The following is a 12,665-nucleotide window of genomic DNA, read 5'->3' on the forward strand; positions in this document are numbered from 1 at the left end:
AAAAAAACAAACAAACAAACAAATAAAAAAACACTTCATAGATAGACTTTTGCTCAACACAGCAAATGGAACCAATCCCAATCTGATCTATTTTTAAAGTGTACACTCAGCCATGTCCATGAAGTACCTCAGTGTTCTTAAGTATGCACTTTAAAACACAGCAGGTCCCATGGGTGGAGAAGGCTGACTCACACCTTCCTCCCCACTCTTTACCTCTAACTGGCGTAAGCACGACATCACAGGACACACACTGCAGCACCACACCCTCTCCTATGTGACCCCACTACCACCACCAACACCACCCTCCTCATGCAGTTGAGCGGGGTGGATGCAGTACCTGTGGACGGCCTATGGTTGGAGCTTTAGCAGGAGGAGAGCAGCTGGATTTGTCCTCCAGCTCATGGAATGTCACATTGGCTGCTCAGAGTGATGCTGCAACAGGGAGGACCCCTTGCTGAGAAGGACACTGTATTCATGGCAAGTCTACAGCTAATGACTTGTACTGTGTGTTTTCTCTCGTAACACACTGAACAGAGACATTTTGAATTTTTTAGATTATTTTATCTATATAAAACCAACTAAGTATATTAAGTATAGTTTAGCTGAAAATATGCACACAAAAATATTAGTATTATAAAATATTTGCCATTGAACTCAACTATTATTAATTATCATTAAACTAAAGTTGTTATCATATAATCACCAAGCTAATTCCTATAGTTAGTAAACTAGCAAGGACTTGCACTAGTTAATAGCACTAGGCAGTTGGTAATTAAGTACTGTTAAAGTAACAGTAGTTAAATGGAAAACCTCCCAAGAGTTCAAAGTATAATCACTTTCAGTTTAATAATTACCTGTGACTCCTGATGTGACTGTATAAGTTAAAAATGGCTGCCATGAGAATAAGGTCATATACAGCCTGCCTTGATGCTACAGATAAATGTGCTGGCACAATTCTTTCTTTATACTTCTGTTGCAGTTATGGTATGAATCACCAGAAGATAGGTGAAAATATATATATAACATTGTGGAGGTAGGCAGATGAGTGTATTTAGCAGTTTATAAATGGAAACTGTTGATGACAGTGCAGACAGGAATGGATGCTGGGGAGCATGCCTGCTCCAGCTAACATGCTTACTGTCCTCCCCTGCCTGCAGCAGCTATTTTTAGCTCTGGTGGGATGCTGGAAGAAGGCGTGACTGCAGAAAGTGAGAGGGGGAGGAAAGGTTTAACCCTTTACAGCCGTGATGCTCGAGAAACGCAGCAAAGTGTTAGCCTGTGAGAAGTCACTTCTCCTCATACAAGACACTCCTTGCAAGAAATGACACACAGGCAGAGAGCCTGCAATCCCATTCCACGTGTGAAAGAAGCATCAAAGAAATAAGTCACTGAGAACACTCCTTGCTCAAGGCCAATACTCCTATTTCTTGGAGGATCTTTATTCATATATTATCACATGAAAAACAGTTGATTGTGGCTGAAATGCTTATTGGGCAAAGGCAAGTCACTGCAGACTCTGAGCTCTGAACTGAGACACTAACCCTAACTTTTAAAAGACATCCGACTCTTTAAACCAAAAGAAGGGAACTATTGCTACCTATTCAAAAATACTTTACTTCATCATTCTGTGACATTAAATGTAGAACTGTGTACATAAAACAGATACTTGCAGCCATTTAGACACAGGATTAAGAGCTCTGCTAAATATCTCTAGAGGCAGTGCTACATCAACTGTTCTATCTACTATCAGCTGAAGAAAATTAAAAATTATGACGACTTTCAAGTCTTCACAAAAAATCATTCCACAAAGCTAATTAGCTTTAGGGGTTATTGTCCATGGTATTTTGTCTTTTATCTCCTGATACAACGTAGACTGTGACAAGGAGAAAGTGAGTGGAATTATGTGAAATAAGGGGTCCCAGCTGATGTATACACTCATACTTACATACAAAGAACTTACTGCTCAAGATCCTTCATATATTATAGATCTCATAGTACCATATTTCCCTTGCACAACACAGCTCTCAGCATGCAGGTCTACTTGTGGTTCCTAGAGTTTCCAACGCAGAGCCTTTAGCTCCTCTCCAGCTTCCACTTTGGGGTAAGAGACAGACGCCCCTCTCTACATTTAAGACTAGGCTTAAAACTTTACTTTTAGGTAAAGCTTACTGTTAGAGCTGGTTCAGGTAACTCTGAACCATCTCTAAGTTATCCTGCTATAGACTTAGACTGCTGGGGGAAATGGCCTGATAGCTCCTCTCTTCTCTCTCCCTCGATCCAGCCAAACTATTTTTTTTTTTTTGCTTGTCTCACATTCAGTATATACAAAGGACAAATGTGAAAGACAACCTAGGCAAAAACTGTATGAAAAAGCAGACAAACACTTGCGCCTTGCAAAGTTAATGGTCAGTTGAGTGGGGGTGGGGTTGGGGGTGTCAAGCAAACAAATTCTGTAGTAGGGATGTGAGAATAAAGCTGGGTCCCAAGGCCCCAGTCTCTGCCACGAGTGTAACTGCAACCCCCCCAATACAGCAAATGGTGTTTTTGATAGGAGCAGAGGGCGCCACTCACCTGGCAGTCGAAGTCTTGAAAGTTGCGTGCATTCTGCGAAAAGAATAAAAGAGGTAGGTTGATAAATATAATACTCATAGATGCACCAGAACTAATCTGGTGGTTTCCCACTTTTTAAAGGCTCTCAACAACATTTGGTTAGTAATATGTTTTGTCATAAGTAGTTTTTATACTACAATCAATCATGTTTGATGTCTTCAATTTGACCACATTTAAATTAGGGGATTCAGTTTGCAGCAAACTGGGTGTATCATAATTTAAAACTAGTGTAATATCTGTTCATCTGTGATAGTTTCTGTGTGACCTACTGGGGCACAGTAAGTATGTCGTGAAAGTGTTTATGGGTGTATTAGTTCAATAGATTAACACATGCAATTACACTGACATTCTAATCACATTCTATTTTTGACCACAATTATTTCAATTAACAACATAAATCCAAATCATTGGTCGATAGAACATAACTAATACTGCTCAATTTTACCAGTGAATTGTCTGAGTTGGTGCTTTGCCTTAAGTGAGACAGCAGGAAGCTGCATAGTAGATGAGCGGAGAAGTGTGAGTGGGCTGGAGAAAAAAGAGAAGATTCTTGGGGGATTCAGTTGTAGCACCAACCAGGGTGCATATGGGTGTAGAGGCAGATGGTTGCTATAAAGATCTTCTGTTCTTCTTTATATCAAAATAACTATTCAGCTTAAATCATAGTAAAAACATGTTTCTAGCCACAGTCTACACTTTCCTTTTGCTATAATGGAGTTCTGACATGCTGAAGTATTGTAGAGGCACAATGAAGGCACGGGAAGACTGAAAATGTTTACTTTGGTTTTAGAATAAATTAACCACAACATTTTAACAAGATTTCCATGACATTAGCCTTGGGAAAATACTAAAACAGTTCTGTGGTCTGTTTATAAAGCACTTCCATGACAATCCCCTGTCTCAACATGATACAGGTGACTCACTTTCTCTCACTGTGCACTCACTCAGAACTATGTTTACTTTATAACATTAGCAGATGTAAATGACACAATTGTGCTTATCTGCTAACTGTGCTCCTTGAATGCATGTTAAAATGCACAAGATTCAAGATAAAAAATAAAAAAAATAAAAAATCACACAATGCATGTTCTTTACCGTTGTTCTGGTTACTTTGCTGTAGAAGACAGTACACATTCGTCCTTTCTGCAATCATCATTGTAATTGTTCATAAGCATTCTGTGCAAACCATAGCTTGTACAGAGGACTTGAGAGAAAATTCAATTATCATGTGATTATCTCCCTTTGCTCTCAAGACTCTTGGATTGTCTTTTTAATGAGCTGGCCACTAGGTGGAGTAAGAGGTCAGTGCCAGTCTCCTTTATTCAGCTGTTTTTGTATGATGTTACTTTTCCTAGCTTTTCACCTCACACAACACTTCTACTCCTGCTCATCCTTCAGACTCAGCACTTAGGTGACGTAATCCCCTTAGACGTGATACATCACTTCTCACTTCTCCTCTGAGGCACAACACCCCCTGACCGTCTGTGACAGTTGTCTTGGGGGCGGGAGGTGGGGATAAAATGCTACTGTGTATCCCCAGACACACCCTCTATCTAATGAGCTAATCAGCTGTTGAGATGAAGGAGGGAAGAGGAGGAGGCCAAAAGAAGACGGTAAGAGCTTTGATGTGCCATTGGGCATTTTTTCCCCTCTGTACTTCCTTCTATTTTTGCTGTCGCTCACTTCCTAACATCTTTCAACCTCTCAGAAATAAAGAGATGAGTCTCCTCCAGCTCCTCCTTTGATCTCAGTTCACTCTTGTTTGACTGTCATCTCACACTCTTATGTTATATGCCCCTTCTCTTCTTCTCACTTGCCTCATTCTGTCTGCAACATCTATTTTTCTATTCTCCCTTGTTCTCTCATTTCTTTTCTTTTTGCTTTCGACAGTCAAGCAGATATGAATAATTCACTTTGATGAACAAGACTGCAGTATGCACTGCCTACTTAGCATATGTATTTGCCTGCAGTTTCATATAGGGTGCTTATTCAATTTTACAGCACACCAAAGGTTAATTTTGCACATGTGGTCATATACTGTACACGTGTTCAGGTGCTCAGTTGCATGCTTTTTACACTCACGTCCGTACAACAACTCACCTTATTGGTCAGCAGTGGCTTGATTTCGGTCAGCTGTACATCCTGCAGCTCATCCATATTCCTGTCTGGTCCCTGTACACCACTCTGTCAAAATAGAAAAATGATAAATACTTTCACTTTGGTACAAATGAACATCCTCATTTATGGTGAGAAAGATGTTACTGCACTTCTCTCTACACTTGAAAATAAATTAATAAAATGCTTGATAGATATCTAATTCAGGTTTAATGTTGGTTCCACTTGCTGTCAATAATGATTATTTTCATAATTATTAAATATTAATTGTTTAGACTGTTTTCCGCAACCCCAAAATCCATTGACATTTGGCAAATTGACATTTGGCAAGGCAGATCCAGGACAGGATTTCTGTTTGATTGATCAACAAATCAGTGTAACTGACTTATCATTTTATCACCAGATACTGTTAATAACACAACCAACTCATCTGAAATTGCCAATTTATATGAGGTATTATTACTATTATTGTTATGAGGTAGTATGTAGCTACATCCCAATTCCAATCCTAACAACATGTTTTACTCTCTCCAGGGTATTGTCTTGATTCTATAGTTTGATTTAGATATACTTTATTGATCCCCATAGGAAATTGTTGTTGGACAGTTGCACATACATGTCTTATCCAAGGACACTGAAGACATGTGGCCAGGAGAAAACGGTGCGCAATACATACACGAGCCTCTAAAAAAGGGGGAAGAGGGGTTTTCACCCTCCGTTCTCAAAGAAAGGTCACACTTTCAGTCCACACAGGTGGTGTGCTAACAAAGACGCACACAAAGATGGATCAGGCATGATTTAACAAGAAGCTCTAAAGCCCACCTCATTTATTTTCTCCTTGAAGCCAGCCATTTGTCCATGCACATAATTATTGAACAAGAACAAAAATATTGGCTTCCCCCGCTTTCCCTGAAATGGTACGTCTTCAGTCTTGCCTAGTTGCACAAGGTGAGGACAGGAAGTGGTATTGAATTACTTGGCTGTACCCAAGAGACAGGCTAATGTTTCACATAACAACAGATGGAGCCTCTGATTCTTCTAGGTCAATACTTACAACTGGAAGACAAAGCCAAACTACCCTGCAATGGCCCGCAAATGGCCTTGATACAGAGGGATTACTTTTATCAGAACAGATGCACATGGTGCACAAACACAAACAACGCAATAAACAAATGTAACTGGGGAGATGACTTTCCAGTTGGAAGAGCAGCCACAGTCGGTTCCTGAGTTAACTCTTACCAGAATGACCTTGAGCTGCTTGTATCAGATAACCTTAAAGCGTTAGTTAATAATAAATCTTCCAGCCAAAAAACCAGCAATGATTATATCATGTCATGTCTGAACAGACAGCTGCTTGTTGACATGTAAAATTGGGTCAGAGATCCTTCTTCTCTGTCAACAGATTGTACCTTGCAGAAAACAACCAGGGAAGCAGATGGGTGCATCTGAGCACAATCCTCAAATTACATAAATCGGGGGAAAAAAAGTTGAAACATTGAGCGTTGGAAGTCCTCAGCCATCAGCATGGAGAGTGAAAACATGCCAGGCAAAATCCCTGCTGACAAATCCGGCTCTATGGTTGAACTAAATAATATTTAGACAAGTGAACAAGGAAAAAAGAAAAACAAATACTCTGCATGCTTGAGCAGATTGAGTGTAATGGCTGGATCAATCCAACACTTCCTCAGGCTGTCACAGAAACTAGGAAGGAGGCAAAGGCCACTTTAATTCTAGTCGGCTAGCCAGCTAATTGAGTTAATAAGGAAGACAGGGAGAGGATTGGCTTAAACCTGACAGACTAGCTGTGTGGCTTTCACAGTCCAATCCCACTGAGCCCCTTGCAGGGTTACAACTACAAGCCTCACTCCCCCCACAATCATTGTATACATCTTCTTTTGATTTCCACCTGGAAGAAAGCCTTGCCCTCCGGGGCCTCTATCAGATGTCACAGTTCTTAGCATGGCATCAAATCACCTGAAACAACCCAATATCACATTAAGCAACATCCACCACCATCCTAACCCTGTCCTACCTACTCCTTGCCTGCTCTACCATTCAGCCCATGTAGCTGTTGCCATAGAGACAAAGCTGGCTGCAGATGTTTATTTTGAGCTGGGCTAGCCCCAAGGGACAGATGAAAGGCAATGGGAATAAACAGTGGTAAAAGTGAGAGGAATTGGTAAAGTGAACCTCTAAACAAAAATCTCGCATGGGCCACACAGACTGTCTAGATATGACAGCAAAGCTTAGCGTAATTGCAAGAGGAAATCAGCACAAGTGGTCCCCAATGACAAAAGGGTAATTCCATTTGCAATCTGTGTGACTTGAGGGGTCTGTCCCATGTTCACAACCTGCCATCAACATGGAAGAGGATGGAGGATGGTTTGAGAGAGTTGACGATGTGGAATGAGTCCCTTTAACCTCGACAGCAGGACTGTCTGATGTGGCAGATCGCTCCCACAAATGTGTCCCGTCTGCCACCAGAACACCACATCGCAAATGCACAGCAAGTAGATGCCAGCAGGACCTCAGCTCAGCGCTAAATATCATGCCATGTTGCGAGGGACACAGGAGCCATGCTGGGTGAACTGGCGACAGCAGAAACAAATGGTTTCAGAAGAAAACCACAAGACCTTTTCTACGCAGCAAAGGTCAGCCTTCACTACAGCCTAGTGTCAGCACAGATTTTGGGAGACTGGAGGTTTTAAATTCTGACATAACAAGTTTACTGAATCTGTCCATTTAATAAATGAATAACTTATTTATCATTCCCCCTTCTCTGCAGTTGGCAAGCACGGCTGCCTATCTTACTCACATCATCCTGCAGCATCCGTAGGCCTCTGAGGAGAGACAGGATGTGCCTTTAATGTCAAAGCAGCAGAACGCATGTACATGGGTGGACAGGGGCACATGCCACACCTCCTGCTATAGATATATGGTATCTCTGACAAAAAAGGAGTCATTTAGCTGCCATGTCAGCAGCCAGCATTAAGTGATCGATGAACACATGCCCTATGCCTTATCCCACTTTTCCTGCCTCCCACCTACAGCTTCTTCCTCCCCCTCTGTGTGCATTTTCTCCCTGGTTTTGTCTACCCATCTTCATCTCACCTTGGGCCGTCATGAAGTCTACGAGGCATGATGGACGACTGAGAGCCCAGGTGTGATGTTGACTTTCCCTTTAGTCCCTTCAAGTAGTCCTTTTGTCACCATGGCAACTGCAACTTCAGCTTTACCTACTGTCATCTTCATTCCCATCATACCCGAGCTTTGACTCAGACCTGTCTGGCCTTTGGCTGAGCGAGGTGAATGTCACCATGATGACCTCCTATAAACCTGCCTCTGTGTCTCTATGGTAACACGGACTCACCCAACACGAATACTGCCCTAGTGATGTAAGGCTGTAATCCTTAATTGTCGCCACATTGTCACCTTCTGCTGTGGGGAGAGGTTAACAGCATGGATGGTAGGGTTGTGATGGAAAGTTGTGTCACAGCCTGCTATGCAAAACATTAACATTAGTAAATACACAAACTGTTATAAAACTAGGGGCACGCTTTATTTTGATGTAGAAGAATAAAGACGTGTGTCACTTCCACTGAACTGTCTTTGATTTTAAAAAAATGTATTGGAACTGTCAACCAAGTCAGTTAAATCTAAATTTCTCAGTTACATACTACAGAAGTATTTCACCGTAGGTGTTTACCCACCATAAATGACCAGTTCATCCATTTAGGAACATCCATCTATCCATACATTGATGCTGATCAAATTTTAGTTGATGTGATTTGTTTTGTGGCATGCAAAAATATTTTAGTTTAATGTTTAGATCCCCTGAAAATACCAACCTGATTAAGAAGATGATGTGACGGCAGAATAAAAAAAAACATGTTTTTTTTTTTTGTTTTTTTTACAAAAACATTAAATTAAATTTGGGAAATTGTGGTAGTTTTTCCAAGTGAGGCACAACAATCACTTGTTTACACTGTCACACAGAAAAAATAGTCATCATCTCTTACTAGTCCTCCCCTACATTACAGTCACGCTGACACATCATGAGTGTAGCCGCCCAGCTCCTACATAGGGTGGTGACAAATCTAAAGAGGCATTTTACAAGCAAGATCCACCCAAGATGTAATACATGTAATAACAGGTCAATAAGGCTTGAAGGACATAACCAGTATATCCCCAGCATTGCTCTGTTTCCATTAGTTCATCATATGTTAATCTGTTGTTTAACAGTGACCTTAATTGCTAGTCTCTAAAACCAGTCACAGGTATTTCTTAGCAACTAATGGAAAACTGTGGAAATCAGATATACACTCCACTGTTACAAATTACATTAAGATGTGGTTAAGTAGATATAATTACCATTAAACTCATTAACAGTTTTGAATAATTTTTAGAACTATAAATGTCACTAGCGAGAAAACGACAACCATTATTTTTGCTCACTTGAATTCAGTCCTCTCTTACAGCAAAAGAGCAGGTTCAGTCAGGCCAGGACACATAATATCGAGCTGCATCTAAATGAAGATTCAATGCCTAATTTGGAATGTACCTTCTGACAATTACCAGCTCATTTAAAGCTGGAGGAGAGTATCTGCTTGTCTGCTTTCTCTGGGAACCAAATTATTCTAATGACAGTTCCCATCACAGAAGAACACAAACATGTCTGTCCTCAACAGGAATCTGGTCTTCATTCAACGCATCACCAGGCTTCACGTCACTATAGAAAATAGGCCAGCACGAATTCCAGAGATACTACCCTCCTCACAGCCACACAGGCAGCCTAATATTTATGTCTGCTCTTCTCTAGGTGGAAGAGTGTACTGCTGTCAGTGGGAAACAACTCTTCCCTGCATGGTCACTGCTGTGACCGTTAGACTGGGAAGCTCCAAGCAGTGGATACGTCACTAGAAACTTCTTTGCGCTGCTACTATGTAAAACCAAGCCAAGTCGGTTTTTACAATTCTGCATCTGTGCAAAGCAATCCACACTAGAGTAAAATTAATGGACTGTGTCAAGGCCTGGTTCCAGATTACTGCTTTAAGCCAAGCCGTTTGGTTAGAGAATTAGAAGAGGAAAATCCATTTGTTTGGCATTTTAGCCCCCACCACCCCCTTTCGACATTGACAGGTCAATAACAACAAAAGTGATCGAGAGGACAGGTAAATATTTTTCAGTGTGTAGAGGCAAAGGCTAGGAACAAGGAGGAAATCTGGTCTGGAGCTGTTCTCCATCATGGAAAAGTTGACCTATAGTATAGCACATCCCCTGCTGATAGTGTCAACAAACACACACAGACGAACAAAAAGACCAACTCACTCACTCCCTCACTAACACACAAACACACACACCTCCCCATGCTTTGTGTCTGCTTCATTAAATGACTGCTTGCTCTCCTGCGGCTCCATCATGCTCCTTACAGCTTATGCGATTCCCATGATACAAGCTGACAGATCTTTTGCCCCATTATTTTGACAATGTAACAAAAACTATGATGAGACCCATCTCTGATGTCTTTTTCTGTCACAGTTCTATCAAAATGGTTTATTCTTGTCCAATATCTCACCTCAAAATGTGAAACAATACCCGAGTCTGCTTTTGAAATGAAGCTGAAACCACAGCTGCTTTGGGAAAAAGCAAAAAAAGCAAAAATAATGTGTCACTTGGTGCAAATACAAAAGGAAGTAGAAAATAAGCAAATCAGTGCACCAGAGAAGCTATTTTAAGTTAATAAGAGAAACAAATGTTCCTCATCAAAGACCAACCTCCTTGAACGATCCTTCCAGGATCACAAAGGCCTAGTAAATGCTAAATACTGCATTACTATAATTGACTCATCTCCTCCTTGGAAAACCGAATATGAAGGCAGACTCACTCAGTCACTACCACATGTAATATCCTGAGCCTTAGGCTAGCCATAACTCATAATGCAAGTGATAAAAATGTACCAGAGGTCGTACTTGGACAGGACATGGATATTACACACACAGGGAAAATGTGGCAAATGCTGCTGTGCTGTGAAGGTGTAAGACACACATAAACACTTAATGTGCATTTGTGTACAAAATAAGACTTGTGACCTTGTCTCCTAGGTTTTGACATTCACTCTCTGTGTGTCACTCCACAGCATCTGTTTAATGAACGCACTGTGTATTTTTAGAGAGGAAATCCTAAACTGATTGTCCATCACTTGAATGTGTTAATATGTGTGAGTAAGAGCTGGTTCATCAGCAAAGATGCTCATTGGCACATAGCAGCCACTGCGCTGATTTCAAATCACAGCACCCACACATTAACACATTCTTTATATACATTCCCACACATCTCTAATCCTGCAAGACCCCACTCATTAGACTCTGAGGGCTTTTAAAGAATTACATTATTGCTTGAGGGGCCACTTTATCTGCTAATGGTCTTAGGAGATTAAAGAGCAGCATCTGGCTGCACTGATTTATAACTGCACATCTATTGGCATGCTTCATCTCGAACATAAAGATGCACACAGCTTGACAGAGTCTCAGAGGACAGCCGACTGGGCTCCTAAATACAGTGCTAGGGTTCAATTATTTGTCATAACTTCCAGCAGCAAGGAAAATTTACCGCGCTAATACAGACGACAGACCAACAGCTATATTTTCCACTGGTGAAGTGACCACCAAACTGGAAACTTAATTTCTCCATTAGGCTCAAAGTGTACGTAGCAGTTATAAATTTTCTATGTGTATGACATTCAAGGCCTGGGCTGTCCGTGTGTACGTGTTTGTGGGTACCTAAGATATGAATCAGCCTTATATTCCTAAGTACATTGTAGTATGCCAACTCAAAGAGCCACCAAACATCTATTTTAAGTAAAGAGGTGGTCCCTGCACTAGGCTCCATTGCGGTTAGATTTTTGTCTTCTGGGTCACTGTGTTTCTATTCTTTGACATGCTTCTGCGTTTTGTCCCCAAGACTGACCTTCTCTTGCTTTTCAGTAAAAACCCAGAATGGACAATCTCTGAATGCATTCATTTGCAAATTTTAACTGATAATTTAATTCATGTATATAATTAAACTGACTCTCTTATAATTATTATGCAATTATGTACTTTCTCATTTATGACATCTGTTTCAAATGTGCCATAAAAAAGACACTACTGGTTCTACAACAGTGAGCACAATTGGGATATACTTGTCTCATGTGCTTGACACACACACACCCACACACACACCCACACACCCACACCACACACATCTTTACAACAACCTGCAGGGTACTGCTACAACTGATGCTTTCAGACGATGATAAATAGACCAATAAGGGAATCGCAATTCACACAGCAATTTCAACAGTTGTATCTACGTGACAAATACAGTGGCAAGAAAAAGTATAGTTTTTTAGCATTCATTTGCCATAAAACATGATTTGATCTTCATTTCAAGAGTATTAACAAATATAATGTGCCTAAAATGATAACACAAAAAAAATCTGGAATTAATAACACAGTTTTTGCTGTCACTCAGGTTGTTTCTTTACCTCATTGATGAGTATTTGTTGTGGTCTTAGGGTCATTTTGTTCTCAGAAACATAACATCTTTTGTGCGTTGTTACTTTAGACACATTATATTGGTTAATACTCTTGACCTAGATGAAGATCAGATCCCATTTTATCACAAATGAATGCACACTAGCACATACAGGTCTAACACAAAGTAAGGCATGTAGAGTGGATGAATTAGAGGGGGAAAAATAATGATAATGACATATTTTATTGATCCCCCTTGGGGAAATTGTTGTTTGGACAGCTGCAGTAGATGATGGTGCTACTGTGGGGTTTCGGTGTCTTGTCCAAGGACACCTCAACACATAGCCAAGAGGAAGCAGGAATGGAAGTGAGAAGTTCAGTAACCCTGGGATTTATAGATGACTGCTCTACCAACTGAGCTAACTG

The 12,665-nt window shown here is 40.7% G+C and overlaps 1 protein-coding gene across 2 annotated transcripts in view; it reads right to left on the reverse strand.

The window, feature by feature from the left end:
* Positions 1-12,665, reverse strand: part of ndrg3a (ndrg family member 3a) — a 29,460-nt gene that overhangs the window by 12,322 nt on the left and 4,473 nt on the right. For both annotated transcript variants that reach the window (XM_026347445.1, XM_026347444.1), the window contains exons 2-3: positions 4,711-4,794; positions 2,572-2,604 (exon numbers count right to left, since the gene is read on the reverse strand). In XM_026347445.1, coding sequence (XP_026203230.1) covers positions 2,572-2,604; positions 4,711-4,767 — 90 coding nt within the window. In that variant the 5' untranslated portion in view covers positions 4,768-4,794. The remainder of the gene's footprint in view (positions 1-2,571; positions 2,605-4,710; positions 4,795-12,665) is intronic.

The sequence above is a fragment of the Anabas testudineus genome, chromosome 5 (genome assembly GCF_900324465.2).
Source record: "Anabas testudineus chromosome 5, fAnaTes1.2, whole genome shotgun sequence".
Taxonomy (NCBI): domain Eukaryota; kingdom Metazoa; phylum Chordata; class Actinopteri; order Anabantiformes; family Anabantidae; genus Anabas; species Anabas testudineus.